Source organism: Protopterus annectens, chromosome 1.part0, assembly GCF_019279795.1.
Source record: "Protopterus annectens isolate FY-2018-M chromosome 1.part0, PAN1.0, whole genome shotgun sequence".
In the NCBI taxonomy this organism is placed as follows: Eukaryota; Metazoa; Chordata; order Ceratodontiformes; family Protopteridae; genus Protopterus; species Protopterus annectens.
Window position 1 is genome coordinate 1,741,723,355 of NC_056725.1, and position 22,869 is coordinate 1,741,746,223.

Below are 22,869 nucleotides of genomic sequence, written 5' to 3' on the forward strand. Positions count from 1 at the left end.
TACCTAACTGAACTATATAAGTGCACATCAGAACACAGGTCATGTCACGTGTGAAGTCTGCCAACCTAGTTGGATAGAATTTTATAGATAATGCTATCATTTGTAAATATTAATGTAAGGCACATGCTTGTTGTCCTAAATGGAAAAACTGCTGTTAGATGTGGAACTGCAAAAAATGTAACAACATTGCACTCTGCTGGCAGAAAGCTGACAGAGTAAAATATTTTATGACCCTTTGACCTAAACTCGGCTCCAGCCCATCTAGATGAAAACTTTCTATTGTTTTAACCAAGAGTAAAATTGCTAGATTTAAACATACAAATGTATTTTTATTGGTCTGCTTCCTGACCAGTGGCAAGATAACACAAGGAGATGTTAAGAATGTAAATGTAGTTTCTGTTAGCCTGGGAAGTGTGATGAATGATGTAATGGGAACCAGGGATCATCTTCTTCTTTCAGCTTTTCCCAGTTAGGGTCGCCACAGCTGATCATCTGTTAGCTCATGATTGGCAGTGGAGTTTTACAGTGTCTAGTTGCCAGCCCGGTGCCCAACTTTCCACAGAAGGCACACACATGCACACCTAGGGCCAATTTAGAGTGTCCAATCCACCTACTGCATGTCTTTGGGATGTGGGAGGAAACCCACGCGACAACAGAGAGGACATGCAGACTCCGCATAGAAGGCACCCCAGCCAAGAAACGAACCGGAGAACCTCTTGCTGTGAGGCAGCAATGATAACCGCTGCACCACCGTGGCTGCCCTATAATGGGAACCAGGAATGTGATTTTAAAAACAAAGAGAATCAGACAGCATTAAGCATTTTTGTCTTGGCCATCCAACTCATCAGCACTGCCTGTGTTCTATATGTAAGTTAACTTAGACTTGTATTTTCTCTTAGAAATAGCTAAAAACTAGAAAGATAAGATTAAGTGTTTTTTCTGTAATGTCAGAACTGTACTACTGAATTATTTTAAGTATTTCTCTGTGATCTCTGAACTCTTGACTAGCACTGTGTAGTAAAAAGTATTGTCTTGTGTTTTTGATTATTTATCATTAAAATTAAAGTCCATGCTACGGGCATTCGCAGATCAGTTTAAGAGGCAGTGGGACAAATATTTGCCCCATCTGTTTGCTTACAGAGAAGCTCCCCAGGAATCCACAAGTTTTTCACCCTCTGAGTTGCTGTATGGGCATAGGATGTGGGGACCTCTAGATTTAATTTGAGATGAGTGGGAAGTTGAGTGCGAGTCTCACAAGGGGTCTGATGTGGCATATGTCCTAAACCTTAGGACAAGGCTCAGGGAAACTCATGGGCTTGGCCCAGGAGAACCTGGCAGAAGCCCAACAACAGAAAAAGGTGTGGTATGACAGGAATGCTTGAGCTAGAGAGTATGCTGTGGGGCAGCAGGTAATGGTTCTCACTCTTGTCAGACACAACAAGCTGCAAGCAGCTTGGGATGGACCCTACAAGGTGGTAAGAAAGGTAAGTGATGTTAACTACATGGTGGAACTGCTAGGCAGAAGGCAGGGGCGCAAACTGTATCATGTTAACATGATGAAACCTTACCATGATAGGGAGGCCATTGTGCTGAGCATTTGTAGTGGATTGCAGGAGCAGTCTGAGGGAGACCTGGGGACTGATCTCATCAGTGAGGCTTGGGCTGACACCTCAGTGGAAGGGGTAGCAATGTCCCAGCAGCTATCTCCTACCCAAGCTCAAGAAGTCCGAGCAGTGCTGCAGGACTATGGGAACATGTTTATTGGGAAACCAGGGTGCACCCACCTAGGGCAGCACCAGGTGGATACCACACCCCAAAGGCCTATTAGGCAGACCCCTTATAGAGTGCCTGAAAGAGTCAAACAGACTCTGAGGGAGGAGGTACAGGCGATGTTGGAATGAGGGGTGATTCAAGAGTCCAACAGTCCCTGGGCCTCCCCAGTGGTGCTGGTGCCAAAGAAGGATGGCAGCACCAGGTTCTGTGTAGACTACAGGAAATTAAATAGTCAAACAAAGTCAGATGCTTACCCCATTCCAAGGACAGATGAGGCCCTAGAGCAGCTGGGTGGGGCTAAGTATCTTACAACCATTGATCTTACCAAGGGTTACTGGCAGGTGCCCTTGACTCGCAGTGCTAGAGAGAAGTCACCCTTTGTGATTCTGTTTGGCTTGTATGAGTTCACAAAGATACCCTTTTGGATGAAGAATGGCCCAGTGACTTTCCAGAGGCTGGTAGATCGTATCTTAGCAGGAGTAGGAGGGTTTACCCTTGCTTACCTAGATGATATTGCCATCCACAGCCATTCCTGGCCAGAGCACCTTCAGCAAGGCAGGGAGGTGCTGGGCAGACTACAGAGGGCAGGGTTGACCATTAAGCTGAGCAAATGTCAGGTGGGTATGGCATAGGTCTCCTACCTAGGACATAGAGTGGGGAGTGCTAAGATAAGTCAAAAAGTGGAAAGTGCTTGCAGTAAACCAATAACAGGAAAAACGCACAAAGGGTGGATTAAACAAAGCAGCTGTCAAAAGACAAGATAATGTTTGCCTAATGTTGATGTTTCTGGACTTGCTGTGTTTACAGAATTTCTCCTGTGAGGTTCCAATGTTTTCTGTGCTTATGGAAGTTCTCCTGCTAGGTCCTGATACTGCAGCTTGTCTGATTTATTTATTACTTATGAACGATTTTTAAAAAGTGATACAGGGGCATGGAAAAATTATGCCAAGCTGAGCAATGGCATCAAGCTATTTCCCCAGAGACTGCATTTCTGCAGCTATGACTTGAGCTTCCACAAGACCTTAAACATTCGTTTGTCATCTACAATTGCAAAATTTCTGCACCTATGATTCAAGCTTCAACAAAATTTAACATCTGGCACCTAGACCCTGAGCTGCAAATCCTGGTGTGGAAATTTCAGTAGATACCCTCAACCTAGACTGTAACACCCTTCTGGGCCCCAGGGGAGAACCTAGGAGAACAGTCAGTCTCAAGTAGCCTTATTCACAGATAGCTGACTCAAGACAACACTCCTTTGAATGAGACCAGTTTGCAACAAGAATCAATTAATCATCGGGGATGGTAATGCCTACACTCAAAAAAAAAAAAAACTGCAGAAGAAAGCTGGGTGCACCTGTTCAGGACCCTTCTGGCTAGATTCCAAAAATGTTGCTTTCAATGTAAGTCTGCCCCGATTACAAAACACTTGATCTCAGTGCAAGTAACTTTCTTTGATGTATGGCCTATCTATAAACAGGCTTACACTGGCAGTCAGATTCCAAAAGACCTGCTGTCAGTGTAAGTGGTCACTTTTTTGGAATTGAGCCCTTCATCTACCAAAGCAGAGGATGGGCGTGAATTTGATCCCTCGCTAGTTGATGGCAAGCTCAAAGGCTGTGGAAACCAGAGGACAATTTTGGAAATGGACTTTACTCAAGAAGGGCCATGCCATGAATAACCCTCCAACCCTCTGTCCTTCCAATAGTGCTCTGGCTGAGACTTGGTTGTTCATAGCAGCCTCCCTCTGACCTCTGTGTGAAGAATCTTCATCCATCAGCGCCCTCCTATACCAAGGCAGGCCTAGAGTTTCTCAATCTGACATATGTGATGGCAGGCTTGAGTGTATAAACTTGTAACCATCATGCAGGAAGACTGAGAACCAAGAGGTAGAAAAGAAATAAAAGTCTAGGGGTTAGACATTCTTATGTAGTCAATATATTCTGTTGTGACATTTAATGATATCAGTCACAGATGCCCTATCATGTGATGTTTAATGTCACATAATTGCTTCTAAGAAAAAAAGTGCTGAAATGTGACTGGTGGTAAGGACAAACCCAATCATCCATTATCAAATTGCAAATTCTTCTGACTGGCAAAGACCTCTTTCTTAAAAGAAAGCCTTGTGTCCTTGGTCTTTAGGTCTTGCAAATTTATTAAAGGATTCACAATTTTTTTCCCTCGCTCTCTTTTTCTTTTCTTTTTTTTTTTTTTTTTGTAGGACATTGTACTTAGAAACACTTGGGCTCCATTCCTATTACAGTCAACAAAAGTATACCAAACTTCGCAATCATACCAGACATATCTTACTTAAACTTCAAAATGTAAACAAGGTTTCCTTGATGAAAACACTAAAAAATGTCAGCTCTCAAAAGCATCTATGCAGTGTAATTATGACAAATGATGACACCTGTTCAAAGAACCTGCAAAAAGTACACCACTCTCCTTTGAAGTAACTACCCTCTACATTTTTAGCCCGAGTGGCTAAGAAAGATTTCTAATGGAATAGCAAATGCAGTGTCTTGGCTATGGTACTTGGAAATGTATCAAGTGGTAGGAGACAGAACAGCATTGTGTGAAGCACAAAAGTACTATGTGAAGCAAACACTGCTGCATCAGTCTAGTCACCATAACAGGCTAATGCAAACCTTTGTGGGATTTTATGAAATGCAATGGCATGATAATGGGCTTACATGCGCCAACATAAGGAAACCCAAAACATTTTAACCATTTGAAGGCCTTGTGACTTGTTTTTTCCCAAACAGCTAAACTTGGTCTATGTGGCTAGCACATTTAAATGTCCAGCTACATTTTACATTTTCTATGGTGGTGCAATATCAGAGTGACAGAGGATCTCCCATTTGATAAGGAAAGAGCATGCAACCTTTCACCATGCAGTAACTGTGATATTGCTACCTGTTTCACACACATGCTTCAGTATACATAGATCCCTAGGCTAGTGGAATATTCCATTATATTTCTGTACCATTTGGCTGTAAGAAACCAACATTATTAATGTGAAAATAAAAAAAAAAGTTTCCGATAAAAAGTCACTGCTGAACCCAGTGAAAGGTATGGTAAAGTAGTATGCAACATTTATTTTTGTATTATTGGAACTGTTTTAATATTCATATCATGTATCAAGACCTACAGAAAGTGTACCTTTAATTTCATGTTTTAAGGCAAGGCAGAAAATGCAAAGAAACTACACAATTACAAGATTTTAGTAACTGAAAAAATAAATAAGTGGTCCATCCATCTGCAAAACATTGTTTTAGAAATTATTTTTCCAACTGATTTATCATATTATTTTTAGAATATCCTGGCATTGAAGATGTAAAAGCACAAACTGAGAACGCAGTTAAGAGTTTTAATACTGCACCATACCTTTGATTTTTTTACCCGTCTTTCATCATCTTCATCAGAGTAGCGATGTTTCTTTTCTTTGTGTTTTTTGCTGGAGCGGTGACTGGCACTAACTGCTTCTTCCTCTTCTTGATTGTCATCCAAGACTAGATCATATTTAGAACTTTAGCAAATTGTCAAGAAAAAATCTAGCAGAAACTGTGCAGTAAGTTTGCAGAACTGTTGTGTAGCACCTTTCATATTATTCCTAATGCAATTTTCTGACTAGAAGAGCTCTAGTTTACCTTAACTGTGTGCATGTGAACAAAGAAGAAAGCTGGCCAATGGCTTATTAAGCCTGCTCAAGTAATGATGCAACTAGTCTCAGTGGAGCCACCCCTTCCCTCCATCTTTCATTACTAAATTATTGAATTTCTTTCCTGCCCTGCAAGCCAACACTTTCTCTATTAGGCAGTTTCAGACCCCACCATCTTCACAATAAATACACACTGTCTTAAACTAGACAAATATTGCACTAGTCAGCTGCCCCTTCCTACTACTCTGTCCTTATGTTCATAGGTTCATAGGTTCATACTAGGCTATCTGCCCTAGGGCATTTATAAGCCTAGCCAGAATGTGTTTGGCTTTCACCACCCATTTTAAATTTATTTTGCTATGCCCTTTTTCAAGGTTAGTATACTGTGCCTCTGTCTAACAGTGACACAGAAGTGATACCCGGGGTAAACCTACGATCTCCATCCACTCATTAAGATTCCTCTTGAAGAGAGTCAATGAGGGACTCTGCCTAACCTGGACTGGGATTTTATTCCAGAGTGAAGGGAGCCTCTGGGTTATGAATCTGTCCCTCCAGCATCTCTTATTTATTTCAGTGCTGAGGTTCAAGTCTCTCGAGCACGTAGCTCAATGGGATTTGGATTTTCTGAGGTGCAGCATGTCCATTAATTCCGGGTTGGACATGGCTTTATATGTCAGGCACAGATCGCCTCTGAACAGGCGGTATGCCACTGAGTAGAGCTGGAGTTTCTTTAACCGGGCAGCATATGGCATTTGTTTGAGCCCTTTGATCCTCTTGGTGAGGTACTTTTGGGGTCTTTCCAGTTGCTGCAGGTGTCTGGTAAGGTACATCCCAAAAGGGGCATTGTACTCAATTATGGGCCTGATGAGGGATGAGTAAAGAGGCACGATGACCTCCCCTGATCTAGATGTGAATCCCTTCATGATTAGGTGGGCTACATAAAATGTTTTTCTAACCACTTTGGACACGTGGTTGTCAAATTAGAGATTGCTATCAACTTGGGTCCCCAGGTCCCTAATTACTTCTTCTGTACTTAATGGATTACCACCTATGTGGTAATTTGTGGGCACTTTGTTTTTGCCAAAGGGGATGACTATACACTTTTTGGCATTTAGCTTGAGGCCATGGCTCTGGCACCAGTTGTCTGTTTCTATGAGGCCCTTTTAGAGGATGCTTGTGTCGGCTGGAGAGTTGATTATGGCACCCAGTTTGCAGTCATCTGCGAACTTGGCCTGTACCTCCGAGAAATATATACTGAACAAGAGAGGTCCCAGGACTGAACCTTGTGGGACACCACTTGTAACTGGTTTGGAGTCTGACATGGCTCCAGCAATTCTAACCATGTGGGTTCTGTCCTTGAGCCAGTTTGCAATCCATCTAGTGACATAGGGGTTTATATTTAAGCTGGTGAGCTTATCTATAATGCCCAAGTGGGGTATTGTATCGAAGGCTTTTGCGAGGTCCAGGTAGGCTGTGTGGACCACCTTCCCTCGTCAATGGCCTTGGTGACTGTTTCAAAGAAATCAACCAGGTTTAAGAGGCAGGATCTGCCCTTAACAAAGCCGAACTGGGTAGGATCCAGTGTCTGTAGGTCCCCAATATCTTTATTTATGAGGTCCATGATGATCCTTTCCATAGCTTTGCAGACCAAGCTAGTCAGGCTTATGGGCGATAGTTTCCAGGATCCGTTAAGGCACCACCTTTATGGAGAGGGACCACTGTTGCTGCACGCCACTCTTTGGGCACATATCCTGTAGTAAGGCTGAGATTGAACAGTAGTGTTATGTTTGGGCTTAGCTCTTCTTGGAGTACATGTAAGACGCAGCCGGGACACCATCTGGTCCCATTGATGCTGTGTTTTTGCTTTGGAGAGGCAGCTCTTACCTGAGCATCTGAGATGTCAGGGGCACTCTGCTGGGATAGATATTTGCCCTTTTGGTGGGGAGGGGGGGATTTGCGCTGAACCTGTCAGCTAGGATGTTGGCAATGTCTGTGGGTTCAGTGTATTTTTTGTCATTTTGGACTAATTCTGAGCATATCTGGGAATTACCACCCAGGTTCCTAACATAACTAAAGAAAGCCTTGTGATTATCCTTAGTGTCCTGTGCAATTTTTCTCTCAAAGCTGGCCTTAGACAATTTTATGAGTGCCCGTAGTTTTTGCTAATACTGATCAGTGATGCCTTCCCTTTTTGGGATTTTGCTCTATCATTTAGTAGCTTCCTCCTTCTATTGTATACTTTGTTTATGGCTGGGGTCCACCAGACAGGACATCTGCCTTTGGAGGATTGGGTCTTGGTTTTATTTGGGATTGCATGATCCATGCATTCCTGAAGGTGTTCATAGAATGCGTTTATAAAGGATTCTGCGGTCTGGGCCATATTTTCCACAGGCCCGGGGGCTTTGAAGGATTCCACCTCAGTTTTGAGGAGTGTGAAATTTGCTTTAGAGAAGTTTTCACCGTGGTTTTCTGGGCAGGGGGTGGGGTCGGGATGTGAATATCCAGTGAGATTAGTTTATGGTCTGATCTTACCAGTGAGGGATACACTTCTGGTCTGGAGCATAGAGTCCCCATGTTGGTGATGATCAGGTCCAGTATGTTTCCCCTCTTGTGGGAGTGGTAACAAGTTGTTCCATAGCATTTGAGTTTATAAATTCTAGGAACCTTTGGGCTAGGGTGTTGGAGCTTGAGTAATGCTCCCAGTCTATGTTTGGGTAGTTGAAGTCACCCAATATAATGGTGTTTGGAGAGACCTTCATATTTTCCAGTGTTCTCAGAAATGCCAAGTGGGGTTCCTGGGTTTGGGAGGGTGGTCTGTAGCAGGCTATAAACTGGAAGGCAGTTTTACACACTGTTAGTTGCACATGGATAGTCTCTGATGCTTCGTGCTTTGCCACCAACCTGGAGGTGTGGGTATCTTTGATGAATATCGATACTCCCCCTCCTTTTGTGGTTCGGTCCAAGTTTTGGGGCCGAAAAGCATGGTATGAGGTATAACCTGGTAGTGCTGGGGTGCTCTCGGGAGCCCTGAACCAGGTTTCTGTTACTGCACAGATATCGATGTTCTCCATGCTAAGGAGAGTTTTGAGTGCGTGCATCTTGAGGTTTAGACTTCTGGCATTGAGTAGCATTACTCTTAGTTTCTTATCCCTTGTGATACCTATGGAGGTGGGTTTGTCTTTTGAGCCTTGCCTAAAAAAGGCACTATGGGGTGGCAAGAGCCTTTGCCAATATCTGAAAGCCCAGGGTGACAGGTGCAAGCCATCCCTAGCGAAGCATCATGGCCTGTCGAGCATATCATCCCAAGCTGACAGGCATTGGATCCCCTTTGAATGACACCAGTACTTAAGCCAATTGTTGAAATTGATCATCTTGTCTTCATATTGTGGCATCATTCTTGGTGAGAGTAAGATGCTACTCAAGGTCAGGGTCATATCGGCCTGGGCTACATGCTCAGAGAGCTCCTTTATGTCTCTTTTCATGTAGTCCAGGGAGGTACGTCTCAGGTCATTCACACCAGCTTGGACAATGACTGAGTCATATTTGTACTTGCCTTGGAGTGACCTGAGTGCTTCTGTTGTGCGGCGGATCGTAGCGCCGACAGGCTGCTCACCGTGACCCTCTCCTTGTTCAGCCTGGTGAGCGGGATGTCAGTGTGCCTGATGATAGAGTCACCTATTACAAGTGTATCAGGTGTGTTGTTTAGTCTTATGGGCTGTGACTGTTCGGCACACTGGCTTTGTGAGATATGTGTTGCACGTGTTTTGTTTTGGGATAGCGGTTGCTTGGGTGTCTGCTTTGGAGGTCTCTGCTGCTTAGGCAGATCTTTATTTAGAGCCTCCGAGTATGTTTTTGTGTGATTATGTGTTTGGTTTGCTGTCGTGGTAGGTCTATGTGAGACTGGAATTGTAGTGAGTGTGGTTTCCTTCTCCTCCTGACTGGTTATGCCAGTACTGAGTTGAGAGAGCTTAGCCTCCAGTTTGGCTATATGGTTGCATCTCTCACATGTGTTGGAATTTGTTGGGAGGAGGAGAGGGTTGTCTGTGTACATGAGGCAGTTGTAACATTGCCTCAAGATTCCCAGATTCACCAGCTGGACCAGAGAGGAGATTGACAACTGACCTTTGGAAATGCTAGAATAATATTGGGAATTCCTTAACAATTGAAAACAAGGGCCAGTGGGGAGTGAGGGTGTAGTGCTTTTAATTTTTAGTGCTGACTTATATAATTGCTTTAGCGAGCAAGTGCCAAGTAACTTAAGTGCAATGTGTTACAGGTAACTTAAATGCAAAAACGAAAAACAGTAACTTTCTTTCAAGTGAAACAAGGAAATAAGTACAGTAAGCAATGCAGATATCACTAGTGATACACAGAAGCACTGAGAAGCCGCGTATTAGGTGGAATTAGCATTCCGGGGAAATAACAAGCAAACAAACAACAAGCATATAAACAAAGCTAGATTCAGCAGGCCTGGATCTAGTCTATGCTACAACAAACAAGGTGTACCAATTTCAGTAAGATACAGTTCAAATATTCAGGCACTATAAACCTAATGTTCATGTTAATGTTAATGTTTAATGTTAATCCTTGAGGAAGCTTAGAATAATTTTTTGAGTGCATATTGTATTCCCTCCCCAGTTCCACCCCCCACACACAAAGTGTCCAAGCACATTGTCTCCAGCCATTTGCGATATATATTTACTCCTCCACCTTGATGTCCTCAGTGTTCCTCCTCTGCATACTTGTGATCAGCATGTGGTCCTTTTCTAAAAGGTCTCCAGAGATAAACATAGTACAGCATGTGTGTCATATCAACAGCCCCTTTTCAGTGCAAAAATACATTTCTTTCATCCTAGCCTGTAGACTCCGTCCTGACAACCCATAGGTTCACAGCTGTTTAGTAGACTAATGACCACAAGGGCCTCTTTATCCCTAGCCATGCATCCCAAATCTCTGACAAGTTCTGGCACCCTTGATAAGTGTAAGCAGGACATTGGGAGATTAAATATTTACAAGCAGGGGCCTGGGAGATGAACTATTTACAGGGTCCCTGGGTCCATTAGAGACATAGGTGTTTAACAAGAGATGAATGTTCTGTTCCCCATCCAACTTGTACTTGAATTGGGTTAGGGAGAAACTCTGTTTCACATGGATGGAGAGCTTGTTCCAGAGAAGGGGTAGCCTCTGGGATACATATCTGTCTCTCCAGCAGGTCCTAAAGAGTGACCAAAGGTAATGATGAAACTCTGTACCTTGTTTCGATGAGGTAAACACCTTAACCATTATGCTAAACCCCAACCCACAGAAATTATTGAGTTTCCCACCTTTGGGGAAATCACATGGGTCAACCCAACCAAAGTGTGTAATGGAACAGTCTAACCCTGGGGAAGCCACCTTCTTGATCATTGTATTCCCCCGCCAGGCAAGTATTATGATACTTTCACCTTTGTTTACTTACACTGTATTGCCTGACTGAGCTTAAGAAACAATACTTTACAGATTTTTATGTTTATCTGCATCCACTCTCCTGAGAACTTTAATCACAAATACCTTCCTGAACTGTATTTTGAATTCTTTACATTAAAGCATACTTTCTCTGTCTTCCTCTCTACCCACATATTACTTTCATCAAATCTCAATGATACCCCTCAATAACTAATGCAATAATTTCGATGCCATCAACAAACAAATCAATCCTATTCCTGCTCTGTTACACCACAAAAACCTACTAAACAAGTCTAGTCACAAAAACTAGCCTAGCAACTATGTTTCGTACTAGTTACTGGCTTCTCAATGAATAACTCTCCCACAATTAATACCATTTGTTTTTTCTCAATCAGCTTCCCATCTGCCTAAGTAATTTCAGCCCCTCTACAAGTCTGCCATTTTTCATACAGTATCCTATGTAAAACTGTTTCAAACATCTCACAGAGGTCCACAAATACCAGATCCACTGGGCACCATATCTGTCTAACTTGTAATAGTAAAAGAAATGTATTGGATACGTTTGATAGGGTCTTTGTCAACTGAAGATATTCTGTTGCTGAATCAAAAGGGAAAAACAACCAAATATGACTAAAAAGTAGCAGATGTTTATTAGGTAAGCACTTTCCTGCACTAAGGTGCTTTTGCAGACCATAAAAAAACAAGATAAAACAATGCTTGAATAAGACATTTAAATAACCAGAGGCAATTATTGAATAAAGCAATCTGCAAGCCTTCAGGGCTGGCTTTAAAGGTATAGCACCATTTAAACCAGGGTACTTGTTTGATTGAGTGTTACTATCCAATTCAACTCTGCTAGCTCAACCTTACTGACAATGTCACCTCCCCTTATATCTCTTGAACCAATTGCTAAACCAAAAAATGAAAAGTATGTGTAGCATGTAGAGTAATATGTTTGGCAAGAGCATCAGTGGCATCTATTCTTCGTATGTCTCTCAAGTGTTCAAGGACTTCCTCCTTAAGACAGTGATTCATCTCCCAACATAAAAAAATAACATTTGCTGCAAACAGCTAAGTAAACAAGATTTACACTAGTCTGTTTCTTATACTTAAGTATATGCACACATTCTTACCAGATGCTGACAGAAAAAGACTATGTATCTACTCTGCCTGATTGCTGTAGTTGCTCCTCCATTCCTACCCCTGCAGTTTCCATCTATTCCATGCTCTTTCAGTGTATTCACTGATTTGCTCTATACTACCAATTTGGGGAACCCATTCTGAGTGTCAGCACCCCATGTGTGAAGCAGTGTATTCTTCTGCCTACAATTAAGTCTGAGCCCTTTCCTACCATATATGTCAATTTTTTATTTAAATGTATTCACAGATCCCCTGAACAACTTTCTGAACCAAGATCAGGTCTCCTCTGTTCACTTTTTTCCTCACGGAACTGCAGCCCCAACCTACCTTAGTTTCTCTTCAAATGTATTCTCTTCCTTTCATTTTAGCACTCTAAATCCTTCCATATTACATGTATTTTTACATTAAGCATTTTCTCTAATATAAGTCATCTACCTCAAAAAAATGAGTATGTGGCAAACAAATTATCTTGAGAGAATTAGTAATAATTTAAATTGATCAGATACATCAAGTTAAGAACAATTTTCTTACTTAACGGTGATGGTGATGGGAACAGTAATACATTTACAGCCTAAGATTACTGTGTGAGCACTTGCTGCCACTACTGGTCTCTCTCAAACACAATGAGATAAACAATGTGGGGATTAATTTATGACATTCAACATTTAAATCATTGTTGCTTTCTATGAAAATGTTGGTATAGTGGAAATCATGTAATCAAGACAGTTTTCCCAAACTTCAAGGAAAACTATATAACATCACAAGCAACCACAACAGTGCCAGACTAAATTTGAAAGTGGTCCATTTGGGTCAGTGTTCTATCCCAGTTAAATAGTAAGTAAATATGTTAAATAAACACACTGGATAACTCAAATGCATAGTCATTTCATGGCCATAAATAAGCAATATTCCTTACTGAAAGCCAATTATGTCTCCCAGAATTTTCTTAAACTCCATTATAGCAGATTTCAGTGGAATATAAATACATGCCAGTGTAATCCTCCCTCCCTTGTCAGTAGCCCCTTAGTACTACAAATCTAACATTATTGCCTTTTTTATCTTCTTTTATTGCTATTGGTGCTGCTCCTGCAATTAATGCAAGTACTCTTTTCATCATTTGCCCCAGGTATTCCACTGAATAACCATCCTGAAAACCTTTCTTCATCAAATGTACATGTTCAGTTCTTCCCAAGTGTGTCTCCTGTAGCAGATATATATGCACGCTACATTTTTAATATAGTTCACTACTCTTTCTTTTTTGTATTAATCTGTAAGACAATGTTTAAAGACATTATAGAAAGCATATTATTGCAAAATTATTATTCCCAACTTTTAAATGTAACAGTTTTTTTGTTAAATGTCAAGTTCCTGCTTTTGTGTTACACACACGTACTGTTTGTCAGGTTAATCTTTTATACAGTTGTTTCTTGTCATCTCCATTTGAGCCTATGTCACATCTTACAGAACTTTTTGTTTATTGAAAACCTTTAATACACACACTATCCCTCTAAAAACTATTAGCTTAATAATAACACACAAAACTATGTACACCTTCAAATACTGAAGTTTTACCATCCTAATAGGAACACATGTTCCAAACTGACAGCCATAAACAAACACACAGACTCCAGCTAACCTAAAAGAATGGTTGTCCATGTTAAAGCGCATGGTATAGCCTTTGGTTCTATTAAGTGCTTTCTGTTTTTGTCTTATCTTTATAGCTCTCTCAGCTGGGAAAACACTTGAATGTTTTCAAGAAAATATTTTCTCATAACCATTTCTCTTTATCAGTTTATCTGCTAGACACATGAGAACCAGACAGAAAACTGTTCACCAGAAAAAAGCCTGATAATATTCAACATTCTTTTTCATTTACTTGCTTTCTCTTAAAACATGTTACTAGATTAAGCTAATGGCATTAACCCAGTCATTCTCCTATGCAAGAATAAGGAAAAAGCACGCTAATGTTTCTTTTGTCATGTTCTTTTAACCAGATTTTTTAAAACCGCGCTGCTTACATTTCTTAAAACTGAGCAAGGAGAAAGAGAGAAAAAAAAAAGAAGGAAAAAAAACAGGAGCACCTATTTACATCAGTATCCCTGTTACACTTAAAAATAACTGTAAACCTTTACTTAATAACATGCAAAAAAATAATGCACTATTTAAGTAGCACTATTAAGAAAAAAACTTGTTTTACTTACAGTTAACTTTCTCCCTCCCCTTTCCCTCTCCTAAGTATTTTTCCAATCATTAAGACATTTAGTAGGGCAAATGCTTTAAAGTCTCCTATGTCCAAGAAAGTCCAATATTTCCTGATTTTCTTGTTCTATTTCTGTTGATCTCCATCTCTCACATCCTGTATCTCCTTCATTTCCAATGTACTCGCATTCTTCTGGTCAACTCCTGTGCTTTTTCCCTCTCTCAAGCATTTTCTGTTGAAACACTTGAAAAGGTTTCACTGGCACAGTCTTGTGGTGTTCCTTATTACCAGAAGAGCAAGAAGCAGAACCTCCTTCTATTTCACAGCTGTTTTTGTTGGACAAACTTTTGTAACAAACTTTTGTATTTCCTCCTCACCGTGTGCTTCATTAAAAAATGATTTTGTTCCTCCGGGGAAAAATATTTTGAAGATAGCTGGGTACAGGAGTTTGAGTCTCATGCCTGCTTCTCAACATTCCCTGAATAATGGAATAAATGTATTTCTCTTCTGCCTGGTGCACGAGTAGTCATTCTCCACAAACACTCTGCTGTCTTACACTTTTAGTACTTTGTCCTTCAGTGACAGTTTTGTCAGAGTCATCTCCTTCTGGTGGTAAGATTGCATCTTTACTATTAAAGGTCTAGGTTGTTTTCCCATAGCCAGATTTGGAGAATACACATGATGTGACCTTTCAATTAAAAATTCCTGTTGTGGAACACTAGTCCAGTTGCTTATTTGTGCTTTCATAAAATTAATACAATTTGTTTCTTCCAGCTTCCTAGGTACAGCAGAAAATCTCAGGTTTTTCCTACATGCTCTGTCCTCTAATTCCATTAATTTTTGAAACATTTCTTCTTGTGCAGTCTCATATTCAACCAGCCTTTTCTGCATTTCGACCTCTGAGTGTTGCAGTTTTATCACCTTATCTGAATAACTGTTTAAAGCTTCTTCCATTTTTACCAGCCTTGTACTGTTTGAGTTGATATACTCCATCAGTGTTTCATTTATTTTAGTCAGGCCTGTGTGCAGTTGCCTTATACTTTTTTTTTGCCACTTTCCTCTAGGTTATTGGAAGTCATGTCTGGAGCTTGCACTGTTTTTTGATGAACAGCCACAGTATTTTTTCATTGCTTTTTATAGCTGATTTTCCATCAGCTCTTTTGTATTTCTTTTTTCCTGGCATCCAGGCAGTGCACTTACTAGCCAGTTAATGAAATGTACTCAGAGATATAGGTTCACTGGCTTTCTCTGCTAAGGTTCTGTTTTCACACTGGGAAAGACAGAATTAAGCTGTTACTCAATGTGCAGCAATCTTAGAAGTCATAGTTTTCTTTGTTTGATGCTTCCATGATGGCATTTTATTTCTTCCCTTCCTTTGTCTGATTGTTTTATGTTTTTGAGGTAAAACTTTACCTGCTATTAATTTAGTGGCACAGTGCTATATCCTATTTACTTCTGTTGTATCATATGAATTTCTGTTAACAGTCTTGATTACTGCGTTCATCTGTTTTATCAGACTTCTAACAGTTTTGGTCTTTTTTACTTTCTGTAATCTATTTCTCTAATGGATTTATCTATCTGTATTAAATCAAGCAACTCTTCCCTTAGATCATTTTCTTCTAAACTGAGCACACATTCTTTGCTCTCAGTTTCCTGTGAGTATTCTACAGATAATTCAATAACATCTGACATAACCTCTTCAGCTGGAGCCTGCATCATCTGCTGCTCCTTCATGTGGGAACTTATTGGCCCATTACTCTACAACATCGTCTGAATCAGAGTTGCTAACATTTGATGCTCCTTCCCTTACTGTGCAACTCCACCTGAATTTTTGTACTGGTTTCCTACTGAAGGCTCCAGAGCATCATATTGTGGCAAGTCATCAGATGCTTCCTTTTCCATCTGTTTCTCCTCAGTTTGGGGCCCATTGTTTTATCATGCTGTGGCATTGCCCGAGTTAGATTTTCTACACTAAATCTTTCACTTTGCAAGTAATCCATAAATTTAGTTTCTAGTTCTTTAATGTCTCCATTGCTAATCTTCTTTTCTACTTTCCTCCTTCGTTTTATTTGTTTCATATTGTGAAATTGTCCATACTCAAGTGCCTTTGGCTGTATTTCTCTTGAATTATCTTTGGTGGTGTTTTTTTTTTATTGATTAGTTTTGCTTTCTCCTTTGCGCAAATATTGCAGCATATCAGATCTCTCTTTCTTTTCTATGTCCATTTTTCATTATTGCACATTTCATCTCTGGGTTTTGTACTTTGTATTTTCACACTTCTTGTGTCACTTCTTTTTCCAGGCAGCCCAAAGTTTCTTCATCTGTGTAATGTTTTTCATGGATCTGTTGTATTGATGAATGCAAATTTGCATTTGAAAATGTTGACAGTTTTTCTTTCCTCTAATTTCTCTCTCAATCTTTCTGAATACCTGCTATCTAGAAATTCTGGCCTTCTCACACTAAAGTAACAATAGATAATTTTTTCCTTAACCTCAACAGTCCACTCGGTCACCTTTATAACTCTTTTTGGCTTATCAGTTTTTGTGGACTACTTACTTCCACAACAGGGGGGCATCCTCCTCTTGAGCCGGGCTAATCCCATCGTAGGAATGTTTCTGTGTTTTGATGATTTGACACAGCCTTTTTTCCCAGTCCCAGCACCAGTGCACACACCAGGACTGGGTATTTTTTCATTCTGGGACTTGTGGATACAGCTGTTTTTTTTATTTTTTTTATACTACCTCCATCCATGATGTATGCTGTATAAGATATAGTCTACATATCAGTATCTTCTTGGTGAGATTTTGTGAAAACTGGACCCACTTCAAGAATGTACTCACCAAGATGTGAGAATGACTTCAGCTCCAGCAATACTACTCTCCTTTTCTTGCTGATTTCATCATCTCTCCAGTCAGACCCCTCTTTCTGTTTTTTCCAGTAAAGGATTGCTAGTAATTCTCAGGTCTCATTGGGAGCACTATCACCCAAACTCCTTTCCATAATGTGCTCTATACTTGTGGAATGCATTATCCTGCTGGCTGAGATCTAGAGTGCTTCAAGATGTCCCTTAGTGCTCATCTATTCCATACAACACACTCATACAGCTTTCATCTATTTCATACAACTTACATGTACTATTTCATAAAGCATACTCATAAGGCTGCTTTACAGAGTGACTAATTATGCATCTGAATACCGTATGTCTACTTTATCTATTATTTACAAGTCCAAGAAACTTTTTTTTACTTTATACAATATACTTTTTTGCTGTGTTTATGTGTTTTTACTTCTAACAGACTTTGATAAACTGACTGACTAATGAATCTGAGATTTTCTCCAAAGAAATGATCATGAAGGGGGAGCTACAAAGAGAGCTCTCAGTGTTCTTATCTGTCTCAGAGAAGAAAGAGCCTTTGGGCCCTATCAAACCCTCTTCTAGGACACAGATAACGAAGAATCTCTCCAGGAATTACTTCTTGAAGAAAGGCTGTTCATGACAAAGTTCTGCTCATTTGACTGTAGGCAGGCAGTGCTTACACCACAGGATGCAACTCTCAAAGTAATGTCAGGCAGTATACCTGTTGTGGTTCCCCTGTCATCCACCAAGAAAGAAGACAAACATGAGTAATACCCATTAATAGCAGAGGTAATATATTTTAAAGGTGTGTGTGTGTGTGTGTGTGTGTGTGTGTGTGTGTGTGTGTGTGTGAGGGGGTTGCCTCCCATCCACCATCCATAGATTTTAAAACACGGCCTTTACACCATGAAAAATATATAATAAAATAAAATATAAAAACACATTCAATATTATTCTATATTTAAAATAATTATTTCTAATCAGATGAATCCAGCCCACACCAGTCACTTTTCAGGTAATTCAAGCATACTAGGAAGCCTCTTTCATCACTGTGTGCATTTTCAAAGGAGCTAGGTGCCTTTTTGGGGAAAATAAATCCAAACTGCCAGGATGGTTTACTTTAACTGTGACCTGGACTACTACCAACCTGCTGCAGATGTCCTTGTAGAATGGCAAATGCACCGTCATGCTGAAATTCTAATCTTCCATGTGTTGTTCTGTATCTGTTGCGCAGTTTGGAGGACATCCCGCTTCCCACAACAGTTCAACAATATCAGATTGGAGATCTGGGTAATATTTGGCAAGGGGTATGGCCCCAGTAATCTGTGAGCTCCCTCCTATTTGACTGTTGTAACATTCTGGAAAGCATTTTCATATAAATGATGATGGACACTACCCTCCACTTCTGGTAAGCGGAAACTCTATTTTTCTCAATTTTTGTTATAGTTCTTTTATTTTTTTTTTTTGTCATTTCTTTCGCTGAACATTTCTAAATATATGCTTCTTCTGGGTCAGATCACCCAATTCTATCTTAAGATCAAGGATAGTGGTTTGAATCTGGTACACATCACTAATCAGACAGTCAGGAGATTTTTAAACAGAACCATTTTGTCGATAACTTTGTCTTCAGACAAAAGTGTCTGAATCTTTTTATTATCTTCTGCAAGCTTTGCTCTTAGATTTCTCACTACTTCTCCCTTCAGGAACACAAAAAAACACAATCTTAAGGCAATGTTTTTCAAAATATGGGTGACAGGAGCCACCACAGTAGGATCTCTCTCATTTCTGGTAACATTGTTTCATTAGTTTACATCAGTACTTCCTGCGTTCATGTGGGTTTTCTCTGGGTATTCTGGTTTCCTCCCACAATTCAAACAAAGACATGCATTTGGAGCGTTTCTCCCGGGGCCTCCTCTGATAATAGGCTCTGTCCTAGTCGGACTTTCCCAGTCAACAAATGTTAAATCAATTAAATAAATATAAAAATTGACTTCTACTAAGTGTTAAATAATTCTGCACTACGGCTGAGACAGCAACTAAGGATTTTAATCACAATAAAGAAGTTGGGTCTCTCAGAAGATTTTGCTAGTAATACAAATCTTCAGCTCTACATTACTGAAGGCAGTAAGTAAATTACTTTATTCAGGTTTCTTCCACATGTTACATTAAAGCAAAACTCCACCCTCTAATACTGTTTAACTCAGTTGTTAGGTTTCTCTTCTCCCTACAATATGGTTCCAGCACTGTGTAGGTACCAGAAACCTGCTTGTACTTTTTAAAACTTTTATTGCCTTGCATTGGAGTCAAAGGAAGGGAAAGCCCACCTCTTTTTTTTTAACTCAACTTCTCTCATACTTTGGAGAGAAATTCATCTCCACCTGCATAACATATCATAGACAGATTTAAATCTGTAGTTTACCCTGTCAGGTACTGCTGTCAGTCTTAGATGGGCAATTAATCCTGCTAATGTCAGGAACACAGCAGCAGATAAAAAAAAAAGAAATCTGTGGAACTGTTTTCCACTGTTTTATTGCTGAGGGGAGGAGAACTTAACACCCCCCTTTCATAGCAAAACATAGCAATTAGATCAGTCAGGGGTTTAAACGCAATTGTCAACTCTTCTGACAAATTTACATAAACAGCAATACAGTATTGAAATGCTAAGCTTTAAATGTTATTTATAACAGTTTTTACTGTAAGATAAATGTAGTATCAAAGATTTCTGTGACATTTAAAGAAAAGTCAGAAAATATATTTTCTTGTAAAGTATCAATGCATTTACCATTTTCAAGCCCTCCCCTCACACACTCACAGGTATCAACTAGGTGCACTGATACTTTTCATAAAAAGGTCTTTTATGATTTTTTTGTGACATCCTTCCAGACAGGGATGCATATCTGGTACATGCAGATCCATTGTTAGAAATTCCCACTGACCTTGACTCAGTCCTTAAGTTGTAAGGCCAAAAATCATCCTGAACAATAAAGGTGACTTTAAAATTTATAATTATTCGAATGTGTTTATTGAAAGTGAGCATAGTGATGTGCTTTGCAGGGGATTGAATTTCATCCCTACATGTAAAACTAACTTTGGGTCATTAATTGTTGACCTAAAAATGTTCACGAGGAAGCTTAATTTAGCTTTGGTCTTCCTTGACAGGACTGGAAGCAATTATAACAAAGAGTTGGTCCGTAGGAGTGTTTTCAACCCTCCCCTTTGTACTCCCCTTGTCATTTTTGAAAAGTTGTGTGAGTTTGAATTTAAAAAGTTTTTGGAGACTAGTGCCTTTAATGATAGTTTCAATAATTTCACAGAAAGTGAATGGAAATTATTGAAATGGCTCTGTTCTGATAAAAGCATAAGGGTCATGAAGCTCGATAAGGGTGGTGGAATTATGGTAATGTCTAAAGTTGATTATGTAAACAGCATGAATGCCATGCTTTTTGAGGATAGCATGTATGACAAAGTGTCCATTAATTTAGTGAATTTATCCTATGTTCAAATTGACTATTTAGTTAAGGATATGTTAGATCAGTGTGCAATCACTATAGATGAATACAGCTTCCTGAATTGTGAATATCCTATGGTACCTTCCATATTTGGACTACCAAAAATTCACAAATGTGTTTCTGACCCTCCATTAAGGCCCATTGTCAATGCTTCCAAAGCCAAAGTTCATCCGCTCGCCAAGTACATTGATGTAAAATAAAAAAAAATTGTGTGGGGCTCCATTCCGAAATTGTTAAAGACTCATGCGATTTCTTGGGGAAGATCAGGAATTTAACCATTTATGAAAGCATTGTGTTCCTAACTATTGATGATGTAAATCTTTTTCATGTAATTCCGCATGATGTAGGATCTGAATGGTTTTATGACTACTTAGTTGGGACGAAGCATTTTACCAGTAATGAGGTTTATGTTATCAGTACCTTAATGGAGATGGTATTAAAATACAACTATGTATATTTTGAACGGCAATATTACCATCATAAATGTGGTGTGGCAATGGGAGCTGCCTGTGCCCCAATTTTCTCTAACATTATTATGCTTGAATAGGAAAGGAAATTCATCATTGGCACTGAATATGAGCAATTTTGGATTAACTATTGCTGTTTTTTAGACAACATTTTTATTGCATGGACAGAGCTGTTGGAGAGAATCCCAGAGTTTATAGAGTATTGTAATAACACCACAACTTTCCTCAAATTCACCTATGTATTTCACAATGATGTCATCCATTACTCAGATGTTGAAATAAGGAAGGATTATAACAATAGGATGTATATTAGTAAAATTTACAGAAAACCCACTTACTCCAACTGTTTGTTACACTTCAGCAGTTGCCACCCCTACTTTCAAAAAAGTGGGTTGGTTAAGGGGCAATATGTCAGACTAGCCCGAATGATATCTGAGGATGATATCTTTGAAGCTGAAGGGAACAAACTAGTGGAGATGTTTATGGCAAGGAGGTACCAAAGACCCTTGATTACACAAATATTTGGGGAAGTTTCTGGTAAATGACATGAGGGATTTTATCAACCCATCCTTGGGAGAACATGAGTCCAAATTCAAAGGTTGGCCAATGATTATAACAAATCACAGGTGGCTCATTCAAGGGCCTTTATTACTACTTATACCCTTGACCATATGGGTATCAGTGATGTATTAATGAGGAATTGGCATGTTTTTGAGTGTTTTGAAGGAATTTCTGACTTCTTGGGGAAAGAATCTAAGTTGGTGTATAGAAAAGGGAAATCCTTCAAGAATTTATTGGAGACTGAGGCTAGTTGTAACCCTGGGCTAGGTCTTAGAAGGAGAGGTACGGCAAAGTGTGGTGTTTGTCCCCAGTGCCCCTCTATGTTGGAAGGTGATTCTATTTTGATTAACAACCAAACAGTGAAATCTTATGTTTATTGTAATTGTAACACTAGGGGAATTGCATATATAGCAAAGTGTAAAAAATGTCCCGTTTTTTATGTGGGAAAAACTCAGAGACGGTTTAGGAACAGGGTGTATGAACACATATTGAATATATGGAACCACAAAAAGACCAATGCCCTGGCTAAACATGTGAGTCAATTCTTAGATCATGAGTTTTTGTTTTTTGCTATTGAGCATGTCACACAGAACCCAGGGGGTGGACCCTGGAAAGATATTTTAGAATTTAAAGAATTGCGTTGGCAAATTAAATAGCAAGCATATACATCCACAGGGTTAAATTAAAGCTGTTCTATCAGTAGTGTTTTAAAGTTAAGATCCTATATAGTATAAAGACCACTAATACAATGCATAGGTATAGTTATTTTATCTTCAGTTGTTTTTTAGACAACTTTTATGGTATTTGCATTTTTATTTGCACCTGCATTTAATTTTTAAAAATAAGGTATGATGTTTCTTTAAATGCACTTAGTAGGTATGTCAGGTGGTGTGATTAGTGTTATTTAAATGTTTTAATTGATGGGATTTACAGATTCTGAAGAAGTCTTTTTGGTATAAGCTGACAAAAGAGCTTAATCTGTAAAATAAAGGATTATTTATCGGTTCCTGGCTTTTGGTGTCCTTCTGTTTAACTTTTGGACCTCTGTTTTGGCTGGGTGTTTGTGTACTGGTTCCAGGTTACGCTGTCTGTATTTCACTAAGGACCCAACATACTCATACCAATATGGAGCACCATAAGAAACAAAGAAGAGTTGAAAAGAGACCTAGTAGGTTGGGTAACACTTACAGGGTAAACAGCACAAGCAACATCAGTAGACAGCATTGCTGGCTGAAGTGGAAAATGGGGATAAGGAGTGG

The 22,869-nt window shown here is 39.7% G+C and overlaps 1 protein-coding gene and 1 non-coding gene across 2 annotated transcripts in view; both read right to left on the minus strand.

Moving 5' to 3' along the window:
* Positions 1-22,869, minus strand: part of PPIL4 (peptidylprolyl isomerase like 4) — a 614,262-nt gene that overhangs the window by 127,063 nt on the left and 464,330 nt on the right. The window contains exon 12 of the mRNA XM_044069026.1: positions 5,158-5,299. Within this exon, the coding sequence (XP_043924961.1) occupies positions 5,158-5,299 (142 nt within the window). The remainder of the gene's footprint in view (positions 1-5,157; positions 5,300-22,869) is intronic.
* Positions 10,693-10,861, minus strand: LOC122802011. Its single transcript, XR_006364841.1, has one exon. It is a non-coding gene; the product is annotated as a U1 spliceosomal RNA (small nuclear RNA).